General features: G+C 44.2%; 2 protein-coding genes across 5 annotated transcripts; one reads left to right on the forward strand and one right to left on the reverse strand.

Annotated features, from left to right (window-relative positions):
• The first annotated feature begins 487 nt into the window (after window positions 1–487).
• anapc2 (anaphase promoting complex subunit 2) lies at window positions 488–15412 on the forward strand. Its single transcript, XM_080009305.1, has 15 exons — window positions 488–523; window positions 649–770; window positions 3318–3567; window positions 3672–3996; window positions 4086–4218; window positions 4957–5197; window positions 5286–5405; window positions 6163–6280; window positions 12839–13017; window positions 13249–13390; window positions 13528–13603; window positions 13706–14110; window positions 14494–14626; window positions 14716–14957; window positions 15123–15412. Exons 1-15 carry the CDS (start codon window positions 511–513, stop codon window positions 15330–15332), a joined length of 2709 nt encoding a protein of 902 aa, XP_079865431.1. The 5' UTR covers window positions 488–510; the 3' UTR covers window positions 15333–15412.
• On the reverse strand, window positions 15398–22479 carry LOC307236784 (ras-related protein Rab-35). Of its 4 annotated transcripts, none has more exons than XM_080009309.1 (7): window positions 22464–22479; window positions 20358–21061; window positions 20016–20066; window positions 18907–19030; window positions 18037–18161; window positions 17174–17298; window positions 15398–16300 (listed from the first exon to the last, which is right to left on the reverse strand). In XM_080009309.1, the coding sequence occupies exons 2-7, from the start codon at window positions 20410–20412 to the stop codon at window positions 16151–16153; spliced, it is 630 nt and encodes a 209-aa protein (XP_079865435.1). In that variant the 5' UTR covers window positions 20413–21061; window positions 22464–22479; the 3' UTR covers window positions 15398–16150. The 4 variants fall into 4 exon arrangements, with proteins under 4 accessions (XP_079865435.1, XP_079865432.1, XP_079865434.1 ...); XM_080009306.1 differs by lacking the exon at window positions 22464–22479 and adding an exon at window positions 22103–22227; XM_080009308.1 differs by lacking the exon at window positions 22464–22479 and adding an exon at window positions 22043–22100.
• Window positions 22480–23013: the final 534 nt, after the last annotated feature.

Here is a 23013-nt window from a genome sequence, read left to right on the forward strand (position 1 = left end):
AAACATAGGGTCATACACACATACTTGCATGCAGTGAGAGGTCATGACACCCGGTGATTACGCACAATACGCTCTTTAAGCTCTGAACATACTAAAAGTTGTATAGGTTTGTATTTGAAAACGTGTCCAAATGCAACGTAAACTGCCAGTGGCGTGTGGACTCCACACGCTTTGCCCAAGAAACACCCATTTATTGCGGGCAACCATGTTTTCCCGGACGGAGAGGTCCGAGTTCTGATTGAACGCAGCATTAATCACGGGATTGACTGGGGATCGCTGGCAGGCCTCCCCGAACCAACACGAACGACACTATTCATATTATTACCATCCCTGTAATTACAGCGGTATCAAATAACAACAAGTGCTCATAATAACAACAACCTGCGTAAATAACGGACATCCGAAAAGAATATCCAGCAGATGGCGACGATGCCGCATTTGAAATTAGACCCACGCACTAAAACGTTCCAAAGAAGAAGACCCGGCACAGGGACGCGCTCCCACAGCACGATGACCGGCGCGGGTAAATACCCCAGGCTTCCAAACCATTGTCCGCAGTGAGAAGTTCAGCCATGTCAAATGTTTAAAAGAGGGGGGAAATAATAACGTCTTTCCCTTGAAACCACACGACATCGTTACGACTCGCAGGGGAAACTCCGATGGAGGAAGACCCGATGGAGTCGGAGTCGGAGTCGGACCCGGTCCCAACGCCGGCAGCCTCGCTCCCGCAGAGCATTACCCGTGCGTGGGAAACGGTCACGGTGGCTTTGGTGAGTACGTGACGTGGGCAGCCCGAGACGGTCCCCCGGGTTGTTTTTGACAGGAAGATGCCATGAATGCCACCGGGCTCCTCGACCGTTTGGTCTCCCGCTCAGGCGGGTCCCGTCCTTGGCAAAGTGCTACTCAAACCCAAATAGTGAAAAAAGTACGGCGCCACAGACGACCTTGAAGGACTCGAACATATTTGGGGGAAAACCCGCTGCGATGGCGGAATATGTCCGTTGTGTGTGAACACCCAATATAAGATAGAAAAGATAATATCCGCGTTGAAAGTGTCAACAGGAGGGCCTCTTCTTCGCCGAGCATATTGTTCCTGTTGCTCCCTTACAAGATGCTCACTGCTCCAGCTAGTGGTTGGACGATATATTGCAGTAATTGGGTTGTAGTAAGATTCAAGATTCAAGATTTTGTATTTGTCACATACATATACATACTTTCATAATTATATGCAGTGAAATGTAATGCAACGCACCCGGTGATAGCACACAATATGTCCTAGGAAAAAATAAAAAAATAAAAAATTCTTTCTATAGGCCGACTAACTGACTCCTAAAACGTAATACAGTAAGTTGAATACTTATAGAATAAAATAAAAATATGTAGAATAAAATACAATAAAAAGAAAAAGAAATGAAATGGAATAGATAGAGGGAATATGCCTATGTATATACAGATATGTGCATTAAAGTGGCATGTCACTAAGCAAGGGCAGTTAAAAAACATTTCAAATATACACTTGCATCTAGAAAAGAGTTGTATATCTAATAAAAAAAATAAATAAAATGCTCCCATACATAATTATAATGTATTGTAAGTCTCCATTAGATGTATTGACTATTCTTAGGGACGATTTTTTTAAAGGGTAGGCCAATAATTCTGTCCACCGCTTTACTGGACATGACATGAAAATTATCTACATAACTACAGCCATAAGGCATACCATGACTTACCTTTCCCAAAAGTCCCATAGCATGCGCTTTTTCCAAACCCAGTTTGTGAAATGCAAAAAAACACTTTTCCGCATTGCAAGTCTTTTTAATGCTGTCTTTTCTTGCTTTTTTTTTTGAGGGGAAAGGGGGAAACCTCATCAATGATGTTGTCTTTATTATCGATTTTTTTCGCACCTTTTCCACAGCCGCAAAATATATTTTAGTTTGTGACAACTATCTAAACTTTGGACCCTATCCTGGGCGATTAAAGCCGACGGATCAAAATACATTAAAATGATTGAAATAATAATAATAAAAAGTTAATTACGATAGAATTGAAGAAGGAAATCATTGATTAACATGAGAAATTAACGTGTGTAGTGGACCCAGCACGTCAATACGACCAAAGCACGTCGACGATATGCACCATCCTGAAGAAAAAGGAGGACATCAAGGCTGTTACAACAGCAAAGGGTGTCTCCAGGCAACGCACATCTGTTCACGAAAGTTGGAAAAAATCTCTTCTTCTAAACACTAAACACTACATCCCCCTCCTCCCCCCGTTCCATCGTCTGCTTGCGCACAAATCGTCCCATCTTTAAGGTAATTAAATTAACCAGTTTACATTATTTCTTTTGCATTCTCTTTGACTGTATTATGTTTTTAAAATTGCCATTAGTCTTGTAACTACACCCTTTCTGTTTTAAAACCCATAAAAAATGATTTTTGGGTGATTTTGGGGTGGTTGTTGGGATTTGGAACGGATTAATTATATTTCAATTACTTTCGATGGGGAAAATTCATTTGTAAAACAAGCCTATGGTAAAACAAGCTAGGTCATGGAACGAATTCAACTCGTAATGCAAGTTTCCACTGTATATCTTCCAACTACGAGTTGGAGCAGTGAGCATCTTGTGAGGGAGTAGCAGGAACAATGCGAGCGGGGAAGAAGAAGCCATCCTGCTGACACTTTGAATGTGGAAATGATCAATTCTATCTTATATTTGGTATTTACACACAACATACATGTTGTGCCATTGCAGCAGGTTTTCACGTATATGTTTGAGAGTCTTTCAAGTTAGTTTATGTTGCAAAGTGTGCCATAGTTTTTCGACTATTTGGGTTTGATTATCACTTTTCCAAGGAGTGGTGCAATTTTGATGGGACCCCGCTCTGCAGAAGTCCCAATGAATGGGCCCAACGGGGCTAGTGGTGCAAGACTCTTAAGACTTTTAAATGACTGAGTCAGTTCGGAAAAAGAAACTGAAAATAATGAGGACTATCTATCAAATTATTCCTGTGAGAATTCCATTCAAAACTCGGATCTGAACCGACTTTCGTCGCCTCTTTTCCCCATCGTTCAACAGAAGTCATTCCTTGTTCATGTGCAGTACACCAATTGAATCAAATGAACAAAGAGTCTGAAAATGGAACTACTCTTTTTCACTGAGTGGCTCGCCAAGAACCGACTCTGAAAAGTCAAACGTTTCGTCACAAATGGTGAGACTGTCTCTTACTCCCTCCCACGCCTGTCCCTCCGTGTACAGGTGCTCTGCGGTTGCCTTCACCACCCATCGTATTCTTTCCTCTTTTCATTCCCTTCTCAAGGTGTCTCCTGAGTCCTCGGCATCCGAGCGCTGCATCACTGAGTCTCTGGCCATGCTGTGCTCCAAGGGCCTGGGCAGGTTCCTGGGGGCCTGGCTGCTGGAGACCCTGCAGGCGCGCCTGACCACCGCTGTGGCTCCCGAGTTCTGGGCGGGACTCGAGCAGCCGGAGAACGAACTGGAGGAGAAGGACAGGGCCCGGATCCTACTCACGGCCTTCCACACGCTGTCGGACAGGCTGGAGCCCTTCTTGGGCAAGTACACCATCCAGCCGTATAGATTAACGTTTAACATTTTGTTATAACCATCCCCCACACGTGCTCCATCCTGACTTCCGTCCTCCCATCCTTTCTTCCAGGAGGCCTGGAGAGGCTGGGGACTTGGCAGGACGAGGGGCGCGGCGGGCTCCGCGGCCCCGGGGCCCGAGGGCTGCGGGAACGGGCCTTCACGGTCATCCGGGCCCTCCTGCCCTTCTCCCCACGTGCCGTGTTGCAGGAGTGCGTGCTGGAGTTCTACAGCAGGACCTTCTCCGTGCACTTGAGCCAGGAGGGCGAGGCCACGGAAGGGGCAGAGGAAGGTACTGAGGCGTCCCCCGGAGGGGCGTGTCCCGGCTGCACCGTCCCAGTGCAGCGGTGCTGGTGCCGGGAGGCACTGGAGCAACTGCAAGATCTCAGCAGCATCCTGTGAGTAGTCACATAGTGTCTATGTGATTGTGTGATACTCTGGGGGAGCCCTAAATATCTCTCTCTCCCTCTCCTTCCCTCCCTCCCAGCGGCAAGCTGCAGCTTCTGGAGCGGGTCAGCTCCGAGGCGGTAACCTCCATCCTCCACACACTGATCGAGCAGCGCATGGAGCAGCAGTGCAGGGGGGAGTACGAGCGCTCCTTTCTGCTGGAATTCCAAGAGGTACACACTTCACACTACAGCCAACAAATTACAGCGTTCAAATAAGACAACACTTTAGTCCCGGAGGGAAATTCAGGTACCTCAGGATACCTTGTAAAAAGAGCACTGTGTGCTGAGTTCTAAAAGCTAAAATCGGTAATGTTGGACAACTAACAGCCGCTAAAGGAAGCCATAGAAACTACACCAACTTTGAGAAACGTACCACTCTGTTGCAGCCACTCTCTGTGCTTGAAAGCAGTGCAGTGCAGCAATTCAATGCAGCAATGCCGAACCTGTAAAAAAAACCTTAAAAAATATAAAATAACTGTTAAATCCCTCTTTCAAAAGCGAGAGGCAGGCAGTCGTTCCGGTCGTTCTACATAACCAGGCAGTTTTTATATATATTTTATGTTATACCTGGTGAAAAAGGGTCGCAAACCCTGGATTTGACATCCTACATCCACGCTAACATGAGAGACTAGAAACAGGAAGTCGCAGCGCTTCCTTCCAGCAACCTACCATAGTTTTAACGCTTTATGGCTTCAGATCTGCTCTGTTTTGACTGCGTTTAAGCACAGTGAGGAGCAGCAATAGAGTGACAAGTTTCTCAGTAGTATATTAGCGTTAAGCAAGGTCATTGCTATGAAGAGTTATAAATGATGGGAACCAACTTTAACAAGGCCCGGGAGGAAAAATAGGAACGCTGTATCTCATTTCTCATAGTACCTTAACATGCTTTCTGGATCCCTTCTCCCCCAGTGGCTGGAGCTAGTGCTGGGCTGGCTCAGTAGAGTGTTTGCCAGTGACGAAGGGGGCACCGGGGGAGGAGCTGGGAGGTCCCGGGTCCCGACGCTCGGCCCTCCTGGACAGGGCGTGATGTGCCAGCCGGCCAGCGGCAGCGGCAACAGCGTGTTGCAGCAGTGGAGGTGCCACATGCACCAGTTCTTCTGCAGGATCTACGTCAACATGCGCATTGAGGAGCTCTTCAGCATCATCAGAGGTGGTGATCGATACAATATGTCGAAAAAGGATTTCCCAAAGCCCGACTTATGCACTCAATGCCGCACCCCCCCCCCCTCTCTCTGCAGACTTCCCAGAGTCCAAACCTGCCATTGAAGATCTCAAGTTCTGCCTGGAGAGAACCAATCAGAGGCAGCAGCTGCTCACCTCACTGAAATCTGCCTTTGAGGGCCGCCTGCTACACCCGGGTCAGTGCTGGGCATGAGACAAAACAGGGACACAGCTGATTAAGAGCACCTTTGTAGCAGGCTTTCTAGGTGGTTTCAGTGGAACCAGGAAATGAGGCACAGGCTGGGGTGGAAGACACCGGCCCGCCGGGTTGTATTGGTTTTAATCACAGAAACCGCTCACTTGCGGAAACAAATAATCAGGCGGATAATAACTTAATTAATAATAATAATAATAATAATAATAATCCGGCGTCCTTCACTGAGCACTCTGCCCAAGCATTCACACACATGGCTCTGCTCCGGGGTCCCCGCTGGAATACAAACACAAGCATGAAGAAACTTCTCCCAGCCAAGTGACCAATCAGTGCCGAAAGGTCTGATAGGGAAAACTCGGAACACGGGGAAAAGCCAGCACTGTGTTCTGCAGACCGTGGCTTAACCACGCCCCCACGTCTGCCACAACCTTATATCCACTTTGTTTTAAAATAGTTTTCTTGGTTTCTTATGTGGAGGCATTTATACAGTTTTGTGTGTTTGGATGGTTAATCTGTGTTCATATTTAAGTTCTTGCTATCAAACTTCCCTGGATATCTAACATATTTTTTTGTCATTAATAGTCTAAAACTCATGACATTAGACACATTTTTTTCCCACCATCCCCATGTCTTCTTCAGGTCTCTCTTTGAAAGAAAAATATTGTATTTTGATGTGAATGGGACTACCCGACTGAATGGACCTTTTCTGATGGTTTGATATTTTTTGTACCCAATCCCAGGAGTGCACACGTCGGATATTCTCACCGTCTACATCTCTGCCATAAAAGCCCTCCGAGAGCTGGATCCATCAATGGTCATCCTGCAAGTTGCCTGCCAGCCCATCCGCAAATATCTCAGGTGTGTGTGTGGGAGAGAGCATGTGTATATATATATAATTATTTCTTTTTAAGCCTTGTGCAGAATTTATTATAATTATTTATTTATTATTTAAATTGTAGTATAAAAATATAGTATTCTTAATTTTAATGTATTGGGGGTCCAGCCCCTGAAGGGGGTGGAAACCACTATTGTTTTTGATAATGAGAAATTGGCCGTGGTCAGTAGTCTGTGGATGTCATGGAACCGACGTACCCACGGACATGATGAATACAATTTGGATTCGGGGCAGTTTTCACACGCCGTCCTCCAAGTTTGATCCAAATCCATTAGGACATTAGAGAGTCCATTAGAGAGTCGACGAGTCGATCCATTAGTCGGAAACCTGTCAGTCAACTGAGATTCTTCATTCGTCATTTTTTTCTTTTTTTTTTGGGGTCAGTCTGTGCATTACAATAACAGGATAAAACAGATAGAAGCTTACAAAATGCACAGGGATAACATTTCAATGAGGAATTATAAATAAGGGAGAACGGCGCACGGAGAGCCAGGTTCGAGTCTGTGTCCGGACGTGAACACGGCTCTCCGTGCGCCGTTCTTCCAAATAAAACAACTAAAAACAGTGTGGGGACAACTTGTAGGGATGGGTATCATCAAGGTTTTAACAGTACCACTACTCTTACTAGTACTTGTTATCGATCCGGAACCCTTATCTGTCTTTTTTATTTTTAAGAGAAAAACTAAAAAAAATTAAGACCAGAATTAACACGGCTTTATTTTCTGCACATTACGCATGGAGAGGGGGCGGTCGGGGAGCAATCTGCGCCCTCGTCTCCGCCTGCGTGTGAGAGTCTCTCTCTCTCTCTCTCTCTCTCTCTCTCTCTTTCTCTCGCTCTCTCTTTCCCTTCTGACAAGCGCATGCGCCGATCCTTTCCTGCAAAACAGACAAACATTCAGAAAGCTCCCTGGTCTGGACCCGGGGCAGCTGGGCGGGCGCGGGGAAGGAAAGCCATGCTGCCGTCTGCAGCTGCGGCTTCACCACGCCCCTTGGTCTGCCCCAGTAACATAGCCTAAATAAATAGAGAATCTATTTTCTTAATTTCTCCAATAGCCGAGTCCGATTAGACTGACATGAGTCAGTCCATTTTTGTAGGAGGAGTTGGCAAAAAAATCACAGATGGTCACAGATGAGCGTGTCATGGCATCACTGGTGAAATGTTTTGAAACTTTGAAACTGAAAGTGAAACTTTGAAACTGAAAGTGAAACTTTGCGCATGTGCAAAATGCTGGTGCGCAACGAGTCCCTGACATTAAATCCCCCATTGGTAAATATAACCGATATTTAATCTGCTCACTGGACTATTTGATTCGACTTTAACTGAAAAGAATACAAAACACAAATCCTGACAGACTACATACGCAGAAGCGCAGAGATAATCACTGTTAAACACAAGGTAGTTGTTGCTTTTGGAACACGGAGAATGTAGTTTACAGTCTTCCTGAATTGGAATTAGTTGTAACAAACCATACTAAATTACACAGTGAACAACTATTACTTTATTACTATTCACCAGAAGACAATTCAATTACAATATGACATTGTTGCAAGCTTCTTGCACAGCTTCACGGATATAAAGCATCCCAGAGCAACCCAAAAACCTTATTTCAACTTCTCCATCCGAACTTCCCCTGAAGAATTTCACCATGGCGTGGTCTCCTCTTTGGACATGCATGGCAAGTTCTCCACATCAGCCAGCCAGCGACCACCGGTCAAGCTGGGAAATGTTACCAAGCATCCAAGTAAGTACACCTATTGTTTATCATTTATATGGGAGGGTTACAGTTTATGTTAGTAGCACCGCATTTGATTTTTCTTCACATTACCATACTAGCAAAATGCCTAATGCTTATGGAGGTATGGGGTCGGTGTTGCATTTGTAACAAGGATAATGTAATCATCTCATCATCTTTTACCTTTATTCATTTATTCCTAATCCGACACGCACCAGGGTGAGTTATAAAAAGACAACCAAAAAAACCATCACCTTCAGAATTTTTTAGAAATTCCAGAGATCTATATTTTTAGTGTTCCTGAATTGTAGTTATTAATAACAAGAACCATGAAATAACACAGTGACAGGTATTAATTTATTACACTTTGTGTTTACTTCTATTTTATGTTTTCTTTATAGCCTCCAATTCCTATGAGGTGATCGTAACAGGCTAATCAACTGTGGAAACGACTGAGTTGACCTTTATGCCTCCAACCCCAAGTTCTGAACTGAAAATGTCGTTGAAGGACGTTGCTGCCCTCCCACCACAAACAACTGTACGTTATACATTGTCATCAAATGGCTTCCTTGTATTCTCCCATTTCTACAAAGAACAGAATTTGTCATAATTGAGGCCTTACTCCTCTCAAAACTCACATCAAATACTATTGCTGTCTTTTTCAGGTTGGTGAAATCAATGTCAAAGTCATAAAGATGGCTGTAGCAACCAAAATGGTGCAAGTTCATGGAAAGGACATCAAATTGCAAGAAGCTCCATCGCTGACAACACGATGGCGATGAAGCTCACTCTCTGGGTAGACCAGATGAAATCAGTGTAAGACGCCCAATCCTAGACAATAAACACCCTCACGACCCGATGCCAGGGTATCACTGTGTATCTCACATGTACGAAGAACACGGAAATTCTACCTATGTCAGAGGTGTCCGTCCCAGACGCTGTGACTGACGTAAACCTCAAAGAGGAGGGATTATTGGAAGCAGGCGTTAAAATAACCTTAGCCGCTTTAACAGACACGCATAGAGTCTGTGCGTGTCGTACTGGGGGAAACAAGACACCTTCGACATTAACACCCCATTCCACTGCCGTCAAGGTTAAGTAAGGTAACCAACTCAGTGCTTCATAACAGACAAACATCAGTGGCACTCTAAAATGAAACAATGACAGAATGCTTACTGTTACAGTAACAATGTCTGTACTGCAGAAGTAACCGTAACCATAGAGGAACATTTTCTGCGGGGTGAGGGTTCTGAGTCACCTACACTGAGACCAATATGGCCACTAACATTATCAACATTGACCTGGATGAAACCGGCAAACAGCCACTACACCAGATACTGCCGAGCAATAAGTTGTTCATTCGCGCTTTGTAAAGATTGCCTTGTTTGTGTTCCACAAGTATTATATGTCGGACAACATTTAAACACAGTGATATATTTTGCCCTTTTGTTGTTCTGTCCAACTATTTAGACCAACTGTTCAATAAAACACTTGTCTTTCACGAGTTGTCATGCTTTTTTCTCCATTTGTATTTCTCTCCTACCCCTTTGTCCATAACTTCTCAGACAAATTTGGCCCATAAAGCCTGTGATAGTGGCTCAGAACGCATTTTGACAAACTCAGCCACCACCCTACCCACCCTAAATAAAATCTACAGCATTTCAAATAGGCCTTGAACATCATTAGGTCACAGACGTCATCCCGTCACACACGTCACACCAACTAACCTGGACCCTCTGTATTGCTGCCTGCAGCTATATCTACGGGATGGACCCCTAAGTGGAAGTAGCCGCACGTTCGCGCATCACCGGCATGCCACATTTGATAAATTCCTTATAAATGTGTAGGTTGTGGTTCCGAATGTCCATTCCTGTCGTGTGTGTGTGTGTGTGTGTGTGTGTGTGTGTGTGTGTGTGTGTGTGTGTGTGTGTGTGTGTGTGTGTGTGTGTGTGTGTGTGTGTGTGTGTGTGTGTGTGTGTGTGTGTGTGTGTGTGTGTTGGTTGAAGTCGGCGGAGCTGTTAGATTTTTTGTTTTTTTTTAAGCCTTTTTTTTTTTCTCTTTGGTCTACAAAATCTGCGAGTCCATGATGAGTTTCATATTCTCGGAGCGAATCTGAAAAATAGTAGCCCGATAATTGTAAATAGTCACGGAAAGACATCAACCTTTTTCATGATTCATGGAATCGTGACCTTTGGGAAAACATGGGGCACGAAAAAACATTAATCCACAGAAAGTCGTCACTAGTCAAGTCCATCCCAACTGTGGGAGTGCATGATGCGTTTGATGTACTCGGAACGCGTCGGAAAACTAGTGCCTGTGAAATCTTAATTACTCACAGAATGACGTCAACGCTTTTTGAATTTCATGGAACTGTAACCCATCGGAAGATTTAATCCACAGAAAGGTGTGACCACTAAAATTACGTTACTCGGTCATAGTTGCCCCACACTGCATCAACTGGCCAAAATTCTGGAAATACCTCATTATTGCCCCACACAACAGCAATCACCTACCATCACTGTGGCTGCAGCTCTATTTCCACATGACATTGTTATAACGACACAGTGAGTGATAACAATGACAAGGTTTGGTTTAGAGGCAAACACAGACAGTTGTTCTAAAAAAAAATCATGTACCTGCAGCTTCCTACAGCTAAAAGTAGCAGGCTAAAAATGAAAAGGGAGAAGGTGTTAAGTATTTGCAAGTCCTTCCATAATATGTCAAATTCCAAATTAATGATCATGTCCAATAAATGTTGTCTGTATGACATTACAGACAATTCAACTATTTAACAGGGTTATTCAATTGTAGATTGTTCGCAGAAGAAGTGTATCAAAGTACAAATTGAAAGTACCATGTATATATTATTAGGGGTGTAACGATTTACCGATATGAATCAGAAACCGGTTTTAGCGTTAAAGATGTGACTACATCGATACGCGGACACCTGGACTTCAATCTAAATGTGCCATGAACAGCTGGATGGTCCAATTCTAAAGTTACTAATGGGTTGACTGAAGCTTTGCTGCTAATTCTACTTTAGTATAAACTAAGCTGCTGTGGAAGACTCGCTGATCTGCCGTGACAAGTCATGTTACTTTCATGCCGTTGATCCGCCAACCCAACACTTCTCCTTCTCTCTCTCTCTCTCTCTCTCTCTCTCTCTCTCTCTCTCTCTCTCTCTCTCTCTCTCTCTCTCTCTCTCTCTCTCTCTCTCTCTCTCTCTCTCGCTCTCTCTCTCGCTCTCTCTCTCTCTCTCTCTCGCTCTCTCTCTGACTCCGTCTCGTCACACACCCCTGCACAAGATCGCGTGCGCACATTCCCACTCGCGAGACTTGTGAACCGTAAAACACATTACAGTATAACGGATAATTAACTAAGTAATTTGAGTAATTAAAACTCCAATGCATCCAGGGTCATTACAATATTATATTATATATTACTATATCAGAATCACAATATATTAGATATTATATCTAAATGTTATAAAGTTACAAACACTTGGGATTCCCTGGTCTTTTATGAAATATATCTATTTAAAGGTCAGCAAGGGCACTTTCAGAATCAGAATTGGTTTATTTTTTTTCGCCAGGTACATTCACATGTACTAGGAAATTCTTATTTTGAGGTTTGGTGCACTTCAGTACAGACCATAAGCATTAAAAAATAAAATGTTTAACAGTCCGGTAAAAAAAGGACAATTCAAATTAATTTGAATCAAAATAAAAAACAGTACAATTAAAATGTCAGATATATATCTATAATAATATCTGTATAATATATATAATTTGTCGGAAACAATTTTTTTTTTTTTTGCAAATTGCCAAAAATACAAAACAGAAATCTTCAGATATTTAAGATATACTTTTATAGAATTGGGTTATTTTAATTTATAATGGAAAATTAATGTCTACATTCAACAAATGTTAAGAACTGTTTCAAATTGCATCGCATCACATCAAATAACACCAAATTGTTTTGTATTAAAATGTATCGTCCCTGAATGACATCGTACTGTAGCCCATGTATGTCTTGTCAGGGAGAGATGCACACCCCTATTTATTATGTTTGTGAAATAACATGTTATTATTGTGTTTGTCATATATAATATTTACAAAATGTATGTAATTACAAATTAATCACAAAATAAGGACAAAGAATAAAGACGACTATTATGGCCGGACAATTATAATATTGCCAACATGACAAATTTGGGTCAGAATCCGGCTGAATTCTTATAATTTGATGCCAGATTACGGAAAATCTGCAAAATGTAATGCGTACTTCACATTACTAAACTGGACCCTGTGTATTTATTATTATTACTTCATTATTATAACACTACTGCTATTCCTACACTGCTACTGTAAAATTATATTCTAATAAAAAAAATGTTTTGGTTGACATTGGGCAAAATTTCACTCGACCAATAATAACTTCCCAAACTCTGAGATTTAGTTACTTGCACGTTGATTTGTATTTGTATTGTTTTAAAGGAGCACTGTGTCAGCTGTTTGCGCGGTGAGTAAACAACCTTAAATGGTGATAAATTAGTAAATGTATCTTTCCGTTCGCTGTTCCCATACGCAGAGGTGAAATAATTACTAGGATGAAACAAAACGATCATTCAAATGAATAATGATAAATAATGCTAACGTTCTACGTTTACCCGTTGCTCAATCTCAAAGTAAATCTAAGTTACCTCATGAGCAATTGGATTGTAATTCGAGGTTGCTTACTCACCGTGTACTTATAATAATGAAGTACTGACCGTGGCGGTGGTTCCAGGACCCGGGAGGACACGGTAAGGCAGATCGTGGCCGGGCTGACGGGGGACGCTGAGGGCTGCAGCGACCTGGCCAACGAGCTGTCCCGCGCCGACCCCGTCACCCTGGAGATGCAGGACAGCGAGGACGAGGGCAGTGACCCCGAGGAGTGGATGCCCGACCCCACCGACGCCGTCACAGGTCGGGGAAACTGCACTAATATCGTGTGTTGTATTTCTCTCTTCATCTCTCGTCTATTCCCACGGGTTGCTCGGGTCTTTCAAAAGCTATTTGTAACAAGTCCAGTAGCGCGGGTCATGTTGGAGACTGGTTTTGTAGTATGTCACATACTAAACACTCTGAAACCAGTCTGTCAAAAGTGCTTTCGGCTTCATGGTTATTTTGTTCCACCACCCCCACCCCGTCCGACAGACAAAACGGGCTCCAAGCGGCGCTCCTCTGACATCATCAGCCTGCTGGTCAGCATCTACGGCAGCAAGGAGATCTTCATCGACGAATACCGCACCGTGCTGGCCGACCGCCTGCTCCACCAGTTCAACTACAACACCGCCAGGTAAAAAAAAAAAAATAATAATAATACTTTATAGCCGTCGTCCCAATCCAAACCCCTGTGTGTGTGTTTACCAAACTGTACCTATTTTATCTATTTGTTTATCTTTTGTTGTGTATTTGGGGATCTCTTTTTCGCAGGGAGATCCGTAACGTGGAGCTACTGAAGCTGCGATTCGGGGAGTCCCATATGCATTACTGCGAGGTCATGCTTAAGGTAAGGGACCCACTTCATTAAAAAAAAAAAAAAAAATGTTGCTCAATATAATAGTGATGAAACAATTATCCCCCACTGCATCTTTTTTGACCTTTAATCTAGGACGTGGCCGACTCTCGGAGGATCAACAGCAACATCCGTGAGGAGGAGTCGAGGCTCGAGAGCGAGGAGGAGCCGGAGGCGGTGGAAGGGCAACAGCAGCAGCAGCAGCAACAGCAGCAACAGCAGCAGCAACAGCAACCGCAGCAGCAGCAACAGCAGCAGCAGCAGCAGCAGCAGCAGCAGCAGCAGCAGCAGCAGCAGCAGCAACCGCAGCAGCAGCAACAGAAGCAGCAGCAGCAGCAGAAGCAGCAGCAGCAGCAGCACCCCCAGCACCCCCCGCTGGCCCTGTCGGCCATGATCTTGTCCTCTGAGTTCTGGCCCCAGCTCAAGGAGGAGAAGCTGGAGCTTCCCCCGCTGGCCACCCAGGCCATGGAGGCCTACACGCATCGCTACGAGAAGCTCAAGGTAGGTGTTGTTTTGTTGTTATCGTGATGTATTCACCCCCAGTCCGTTTGTTTTGTGAACAAAATAACTCAAAAGGTCATGGATTGTTTTTTGTTTTTTTTCATGAAACGTGGAACGGTCTCCCTGTTCTTAAAAAAAAGAACTGACAAAATTTGAATGGTTCATTTTTACTCTCTATACTAATACTACTAATACTAATAATACTATTAACAATACTTATACTAATTGTTATGCAATATGTAAAAATATCATGCTGTGCTCAACAGCGATTGATCCCTAAACTACTAGTTAAAAAAAAACAAAAAAAAAAACAAACAACTGCCGTCCAGGTGGAAGTCGTTCACCTTTCTTTCTTTTTAAATTGAGCACTTCTTCGTCCACAGGCCATGAGGACGCTGAGCTGGAAGCCCCACCTGGGCTCGGTGACGCTGGATGTGGAGCTGGCCGACAGAGTCCTCACCAACCTGACAGTGTCCCCCATCCACGCCGCCATCATCATGCACTTCCAGGACAAAGGTCAGTTGTTGTCCACACTTTGTTGTTGTAATTCCACGGGAGACGCGGTGGAAATCATCTCCCTCAACCTCACTTCCCCCCCCCTCTAGACTCGTGGACGCTGGAGGAGCTGAGCATCAAGCTCGGGGTGCCCAAGGAGATGGTGCACAGGAAGCTGGCGCTGTGGCAGCAGCACGGTGTGCTGCGGGAGGAGGCGGGCGGCTGCTACACGGTGCTGGAGACGGGCTCGTCCCGGGAGCGGCTGGAGAGGAGCGTCATGCTGATTGACAGCGATGACGAGGGTGACTCCAACACCACCACGCAGTCGGAGCAGAGGGAGGAGAAGCTACAGGTGCGGGGGAAATTATTCAGATGTTGGGTGAAATTTAGGTTGCGTGGAATATGCTTCCGTTGTGTAAAAACGTTCTGTTGGACAGTTTAGACGGTATTTGACCAGACTCTCCTAGAACCCAGTATATGGTTTTCATTCTCCTCCTTTACTCCGCCGGTCTTGCAGTTGTTCTGGGCCTACATCCAGGCCATGCTGACCAACCTGGAGAGCATGACGCTGGAGCGCATCCACTCCATGCTCCGCATGTTTGTCGCCACGGGACCCGTGGTCACCGAGATGGACATCAACGAGCTGGAGGCCTTCCTGCAGAGGAAGGTGCGGGAACACCAGCTGGTGCTCTCCACGGGGGTGTACCGGCTCCCAAAAAGCAACTGACGGCGGGAAGTAGAAGAAAATAAAAAAGAATGGTCTGTATTTTAAGGATTGAGGTCTTTATTAAAGAAAATGAAAGCATTCTTGCTTTTCCTTTTTTCAATTTTCTTCTGTTGTCACAAATGTGTCTCTGCTCACTTATGAATTTCTACATAATAGCTGTAAAACTCAGCAAGACAGATTACGATCCAGACAACGCTTTATTGATGTTATTACTTGACCTGTTGGCCGTGCGACAGTCATTGGCATTTGAAATCCATTACATGACACTTTAATCAACTCATTGTGCATTTTTGGGCCCTTACTGTCGAACATTAAGACTAGTCCTACATTACTGACCACATTTTCCAAAGAATTAAGGCGTATAGATGCTAAAACCATAAAGACGAAAGAAAATTACCCTTTTAAGTCCAGTTAGTGTCTTATCTAGGTTAACGTTTTAGAAAGCGAACACTTAAGACAACAATTCCCACCCCAAAAATAAAACTAGTAGTATTTAATAAGGATAAAAAAAAAAAATGGCACATAACAGTGGTTTTACCATCCTGCATTTCCCTCTCAGTGCAAAGTTGACATACGAGTGTGTGTTTAACCACCGGTCTTCCCGCATACAGTTGTTGATCCATTTAGTCTGGACAGGAAGCAGCGTTTGGTTTACCGAGACACTTTGCAGGTGTTCCGAAGCTTGGGGTTTTGGGGAAATTGCAACCCCGATATATAACATTCATCTGCAATTTCTCTTGAAATAAAGAGACAAGGCACAACCAATCGTATTCCATCTCTTCGCTCTGTGCCAGGTGGTCCTGGGATGGGACTCCCCCTCAGCAGCACTTCTTGCCTCTCTTCCTGCGGTCTCGATCTCTCTGGGAGTTAATGTTCACCGTGTCCCGCTCACGCTCTCGCTCCCGCTCGGCTCGGTTCTGGCTCTGCTTCTTGGCCTGCAGGACCATGTGGGTGAAGGCCATGAACATCTGACAAAGAAAAGAAAAAAAAAAAACAAGGGCTTCAAAATGATATGTACAGGTAGTAGCGTCTGAGCAATGTGCACTTGATCAAATAGACACTTGTGTGTTAACATATTGAATTTGCTACATAGAATGTGTTTCCCAAAACGGTTTTCTTCCGCTGCACTTTTCAATGAAATAATCCCATGGCACAGAACTCATCCTTTTCAGCACTAAAAACTGCCAGAAATGTAGAACTGTGCTCATTATTATGGTCTACGAGTTGTGATGCAAGACTCGACTCGTTCGCGATCAGTTTGTGGCGAACAAATCTTTTAAATTAAAAGGAAATTTATTTTAGGCCTAAATTCCAGTCCAAGGTGATTAAGACCCAGGCATTTTGTGCAATTAATATTGAATATGACCGATTTACTCGTCCTCCTTTCCGCTATAAAATAAATAATTGTTTTCTTCTGACTCACGTCACAGGAATTCCTTCCTCACTCGCTGTCCATTATACCAACTGAATCAAATGAACGAGTCTGAAAGTCCAACTTTTTCTTTTTTACTGGCTGCCTTGTCAAGAACTGAATCTCAAAAAAGAGTGGAACCTTTCGTCATTAGAATTATCCTCACTTTCAGATTAAAACTTGCTCTGCTTGAGCTGGTATTCTGGCTGTATCTGATGAATTAGTGGAGCCTTGTAATTTTGATCTTGCAACACAGATACTAATTTCATTCTTTTCTTTTTTTTGGTTGAATTTAAAGATTTTTAATGGCACACCTTCAAAAGTCCAAATACCATCCCATACTATTATACTGTTAAATAAAAGTAAAAATGGGATCTTATATCAGCCAACCCTGCCCTGGGTTCAGGTTTGTCTTTCTCTCTGAGCTCACCTCTTCCACGTTGATGTTCTCTTTGGCGCTGGTCTCGAAAACGCGGACCCCGACGGACTGCCCGAAACGGAAAGCGTCCTGGCTGTCCACCTGCTTCCGAGCCGGGTCGTCGTTCTTGTTACCCACTGAGCGGAGGACAAAAAGTAACAAACCATGAGAAGATGACTTGTGCTTAATAATAATAATAATACTATTCACCGTCAATGGGGAATTTCTAAATATAAAGCAGTCAATCTGACTGGTGATCACTTGCGTGAAGCATCTTCAATTCTTTTGGGGATAAATGACCCAAAAAGTATTCCATTGAACCTCTTAACTGTCTTAGTCACAGGTTGTTCATAAATAATTTCAACATTTCAAAAAAATTAATAGGCAATCCGGGAGGACATGATGTGTTATGTTACCACAGCAACAGTTTAACCAATCAGGCTAGTTTTGAGGAAATCGATATTGTAAAAAACAAACAAAAAACAAAACAGCTTAACATTTTTCATTTCCTAAAGATACATTTTAAGTGAAAGAAAAGTTGCAAGCCTTTTAAAGATGTAAAAAATGTTGAGTGACTAGCTCTATCTGTAGCTTGAAAAATGTTCCCCTTATTAGTTATTGCATCTGTCAAAAACTTGAGAAATCTACGGTAAGGGCTTGTTAAACCTTTGTTTTTTTTTTGTTTTCCACTTTCCTGTTGTATTTCCATGAGGTGATTTTATGCACCTCGCTTAAGCTAAAAAAGAGAATCGTGGAAAAAGTCCATTATGTGGCCTGGCACAACTTAAGGTCACTCGCCAAAACAAGGAAAACAAACTGCAAATCACAAGTCACTCAGCAGATTGACTGGCAGAGAGAAAAGGAGGAGTCTTTGCCTAGAATCTTGCAGACGTTGTCGCAGTTCTGGGAGATCTCGTTCAGCCATCTCTTGACATTCACAAAGGACTCTGGGTTGGTAACATCGTAGACGATGATGACTCCGTGGGTGTTCCTGTAGTACCTGGTGGGGACATGGGGACTGGGTGGAGATCATACTACCAACTTCTAACCTCCTACTTAGCAAAAAATGCAAAGGAATGGCAGTTTAAGTCGCCATTGGAAACAACTAACTCTCAGTGGAATTCAGGATTAGGTGGGCAAGCATCAGACATAATGTATTACATACAGTATATGCCGAATGAAAGTGAAACAAGGAGCCTTTATGAAAACTAGCCTTTATGAAAGAAAGACGAGAAAATGGAGAAGGATATTACATGTGTTGGCGTGACAAGAAATGTATAATAAATATATCAAAAGATAATAGCAAAATAATCCAGAGCAATAATTCAAGACGAATGACTGAAGAGAAATCACTCACTGAATGATACTGATTGATCCATTGAAATGGTCCTAAACTATTGGGAGGAGCAATCAAGATTAAAAATAATTTGCTGAGGAATGATCGTGATCCTTCAAAGTCTTAAGTCTTGATGACCCAAACCTGAAATCAGTATTATGTTAACCTATCTTTATTAAATGGATTTTGTTTGCTTTGCTTTATTGTTACAATTTGATGGCCTATATGAATGTAAAGCACTTGGAGTTGTGTATAGTGTATGAAAGATGTTATATAAAAAGATATTATTATTATAAATAATATAACAACAACAACAACAACAACAACAATTTAAAAAATGATAAAACGCTTCGTCTTCAATACTGAAAAAGACATATGTGCGATTGGATTAGAGGGTTTGCTACGTTACGTTGACGTGATGGTCCGGAATCTCTCCTGGCCTGCTGTGTCCCAGATTTGAAGTTTGACGCGTTCCCCGTCAATGTCCACCGTCCGGATCTTGAAGTCTACGCCAATGGTGGTGATGTAGCTGCCTGCGGGTGGAGGACAGAGGGGAGAGAGAGAAAGAAAAAAAAAAAAAAAAGACTCAGGGCAGGGATATTCAAATATACTTCCACTAAAAAATATATATCGAAATTAGCTTTTGTGTTGCAAAATCAAAATTGCAAGGCTGCACTAATTCATCTGATTATTCAGTTCCAGACAGAAGACCAGCTCCTGCAGAACAAGTTCCACTCTGAAAGCGAGGTCTATTCGTAGGGATGAAAGGTTCGACTCTTTGAGATCCGGTTCTTAGCGAGTCCCTAAGTAAAAAGAGTCGCTCTATTTTTTCCAGACTCTTTGTTCATTTGATTCAGTTGGTTTAATGCACACGGAGTCAGGGAGGACTTCCAGTGAGCGATGGACGAGGGTTAATCATTTTCATTTTTTGATTTGAAGATTCACGCTCTCATCCACATCTCAGAGTGGCTCCTAAGCCCCGAGTCATTTAAAATAGTTGTTTGCTACAAAACGAATCATTTGTCACTATCGGTGGGCCATAATAATAGTCACAGTTCTACATGTTTCAGACTTTTTCAGTGGTTGACAGGATAGTAGTTTGCCATGGGATTATTTTATTGTAAAAAGTGGGCCGTGGCCAAAAAAGGTTTGGGAAACATTGACTTAGGGTAATTATGAAGGAATGTTTGCAAAGCACCGCCCGGTTGAGGAAAACACCGGTCGTCCTCCCTGCATACACACACACACCTCCATCCAGACATACACCCATGCAGAAAAAACGAAAGTAAATATGGACAATTTAAATGTCCTGTTGCTTTCAGGCCGGGGATATCTCAAAAGACAATAAAGAAGCGGCTTGTTGGGATATGACTCATGTTCGGCACCAGTTAATAAACTTCTTTCTGAAGTCTTTCAGTCTCTACTTGTACATTTTGAACTTTTGGTTTGGTGCATCTGTAACCTCTTAGGACCATTCAAGTATTTGATAAGAACCATTATGAACGGATTCACACTCACCCGAGAAGGAGCTGTCAGCGAAGCGGAGGAGGAGGCTGCTTTTCCCTACATCTGGAAAAATGCGGGGAGAAAAGATGGAAAAGAAGAGCGTTCATTTATTTTAATTGGAACACATATAATGGTGGCATTTAAACAAAAAATTGGAAATGAATGAAGTAAAGCTATAGTGAAAAAAAATAAAAAAGAGAAACCAGAATGATCACATCCCTGAATAATCTTCCGGCTCGGTGGCAACTTGTTACAACACACACAGAAAGGCGCGTAGGAGTGAGAACAGGAAATATTGTGTGTGTCCTTAATTATACTTTTTGCAAGCAAACAGGAAGTTAAAAATTCACTAACTGGAGTCTCCAATGATGAGCAGTTTGAAGAGATGATGGTAGTCCTTTCCCGCCATTTTCTGTTGCGGCTCAGCCTGGACACTTTCCCAGTTATTACACACACGCACACGCACACACACACGCACACACAGAAGAGGCGCACTTGGTTTGATGGTCCCAACACCAAACCCCCCCCCAACTCAGACAAAGGCTACCAGTTCAGAGCAGCACCAGATGATTTCAGTCCAAGAGCATTCCAGGTGGACATGTTCCAGGCGATTTCCCCTTGATCCTAATGTTTCAATTCGATCCCAGTTAAAACCATTTCACATCATCCTCAGCTCTGGCTCGGTGTGCAGCCGAGGGGGGCGGGGGCTGGTGGTTTGGCCCTGAGCAGCCAGGGCCATGCAGGTACGTATACCCCTCCCTCAGTCCCGGTTCCCGCTGCCCAGCGATATCCCAACCTGCGACATCGAAACGTGGCGTGGCGGGGCGGACGGAGGTCTTTTAGGGATCCCAATGGCGCAAATCCATCGTCGTCTCCGTGAAGTCCCAGAGGCAATGGCGGCGGGGGATGACGATTTTCCACTGTGGTTTGTACGGCAGTTTACATCCAAAGCTGATCCACTGGTTTCACTTCCTCTCCTCTTGATGATTTGGGTAGAATGACGATTGGTTTTACTCTACTGTCCTGCTTTGTTGCTGGTTTAGCCCAGGAAAATATTCCTTTAAAAAAAAAGGGGGGGGGGGGGGGGGCAGAAAGTCAAAGCCAGCCAATCTCCACTCTCACTAGTGACAAAGTGCATGAAATCACCTTATTGCAGTCAGTGTGACCCTGTCCGCACAGCACAGCTGTTTGAGACACCCTCATATATAGCTTCCCATCCTTTCTCACCCTGCCTGCATCCATACGACTAGTAACACCCGTCGTTTTTGCTCAGTCACTCAAAGTAATGCAGATGCGGAAGATAAAAAGGCAAAATACATTCATCCGGAGAAGGTTGGACCCTTCTGATACGGATCAGGCGTCAGACCCCATCAGATACGAGTTTTGTCTCTGGGGCCCGATCTGAGAACATTTTTTATTGTTAGAGAGAGATAGAGTCCAGAATTCCATACCTGTCTATACTAGAGTCGGGGAAATAGCAGTGGAACTAGGATCAAAAACAGTTATTACAGTAAATTCTCGAATGGCGCTGACGTCTTGCGGCTTGTGACTTGTGAACGAAAGTGTTGCAGTTTAGGGAGGAATCGTTTTGCTCTTGGAGGACCCCTGAGGGGGTACCCGTAACTCTTATGTTGAGAACCACCGATTGCGCTGCACCAAAGGCTCAACGTTTCAACAAAACGATCTTTCTTTTGGCAGGTTGTCCTTGCAGTTCTGTGTATTGTACCAGACGCTTCAAAACAGCAGTGACAGCAACCGTCATGACGTTGTCTCAGGAAAACAGGAAAGGAGCAGTGTTTCGCTTTACTCCATGGATGCTTACCTGGTTGATAGCGTCGCATGCTACATAACACTAACGTTAGCTTTTACCGGGGCCGTTCATTCAACCGACAACATTTTAAACAAATAGAACCATTTCATAAATGATCACCACCCGAATTACCGTCTCATATTAACTACGCTGTTTAAGCTTTTTTTTTTTTTTATGTCAAAAGTTGGTGACCGCTAGCGAGTCTGCTAACTTCAGATGTAGTACCGACCCACTAGCGCTGACCCCGACACTTCCCAAAACCCTACGAAGAGGTAAAGTTTCGACCAACCAGTCCGAAGTCGCCGCTTGCCATTGGGCGGTGGTTCGCCGAGGTAATGACTAAACCCTGGTCCCCGTCCCCGGGGCTCAGGTTCCGGGGGGAGTCCGAAGACGTCAATAGTGATGCAAGAGCCGGCGAACGGTTCGTTCTCGGCGAACGATTCTTTGATTCATTCCAACGCCTTTGTCAGTGAACGAGTCGACGATTGAGTCGCTCGCCCACTGAGTGGGCGAGCGACTCAATCGTCGACTCGTTCACTGACAAAGGCGTTGGAATGAAAGACCCAGTCGAAGGAGGTCAAGGGATTTGGTATAGACCGCATAGAATGCGCGTAAGTCTGGCACTATTTTCATTTGTTTCTTCCTCCCACCTCGACGTAAAAAAAAAAACATTGACAGGAGGTGCGGAGTCTCAGGCTCAACCGAGGCAAACGAGCGAAGACCTGGCGAAAGAGAGCGGCCGCTCGTTCACTCAGCGATTCGCCCAGGACCGAATCTCAAAGAAGGAGCCGAGCCGCTCGCCCCTCGCCGGGGGCCGCGGCCGCAGGGCGACGCGCCGGCGTCACGGTCACGTGGTCCGAGCCGCGCCCACTACGTTCGGCGCTTCCGTGTGTTGCCCAACAACAAACCCGAAACCAAGGTGGGGTGGGGGGTTTGAAAAACCCGAACTATGCTTTGCCACCGCTTCAATCAACAGCTCTTCGCGTCAAACCCCACGGCTTCGCAAGCAGTGTAGTCAACCGTGTGTCCATTACCCAATCCGACCACCCAGTAGTGCCGCTGATGGGAGTGGGATCGGCTGGAGTCAGTGCGTCCGAGGAGCAAAAACACCGCAGGGATTTCACTTTCTGAACCTGTCATAACCCACCTCGAAAATACACTCGACTGGCCCGTTGTCACTGAGCGGTTCCTAGTTGGTGC

This window comes from Zeus faber (assembly GCF_960531495.2).
Source record: "Zeus faber genome assembly, chromosome: 11".
NCBI lineage: Eukaryota > Metazoa > Chordata > Actinopteri > Zeiformes > Zeidae > Zeus > Zeus faber.

Coding starts and splice junctions, on each gene's coding strand:
- LOC307236784 (XM_080009309.1), bottom strand. CDS start 20,412: ATGGCGGGAAAGGACTACCATCATCTCTTCAAACTGCTCATCATTGGA. Junction 18,162..18,906: donor TTCCGGACCATCACGTCAAC/GTAACGTAGCAA, acceptor TGTCCCCACCAG/GTACTACAGGAACACCCACG. Junction 16,301..17,173: donor AGAACATCAACGTGGAAGAG/GTGAGCTCAGAG, acceptor TTTCTTTGTCAG/ATGTTCATGGCCTTCACCCA.
- anapc2 (XM_080009305.1), top strand. Junction 13,018..13,248: donor CCCCACCGACGCCGTCACAG/GTCGGGGAAACT, acceptor CCCGTCCGACAG/ACAAAACGGGCTCCAAGCGG. Junction 14,111..14,493: donor ATCGCTACGAGAAGCTCAAG/GTAGGTGTTGTT, acceptor CTTCGTCCACAG/GCCATGAGGACGCTGAGCTG.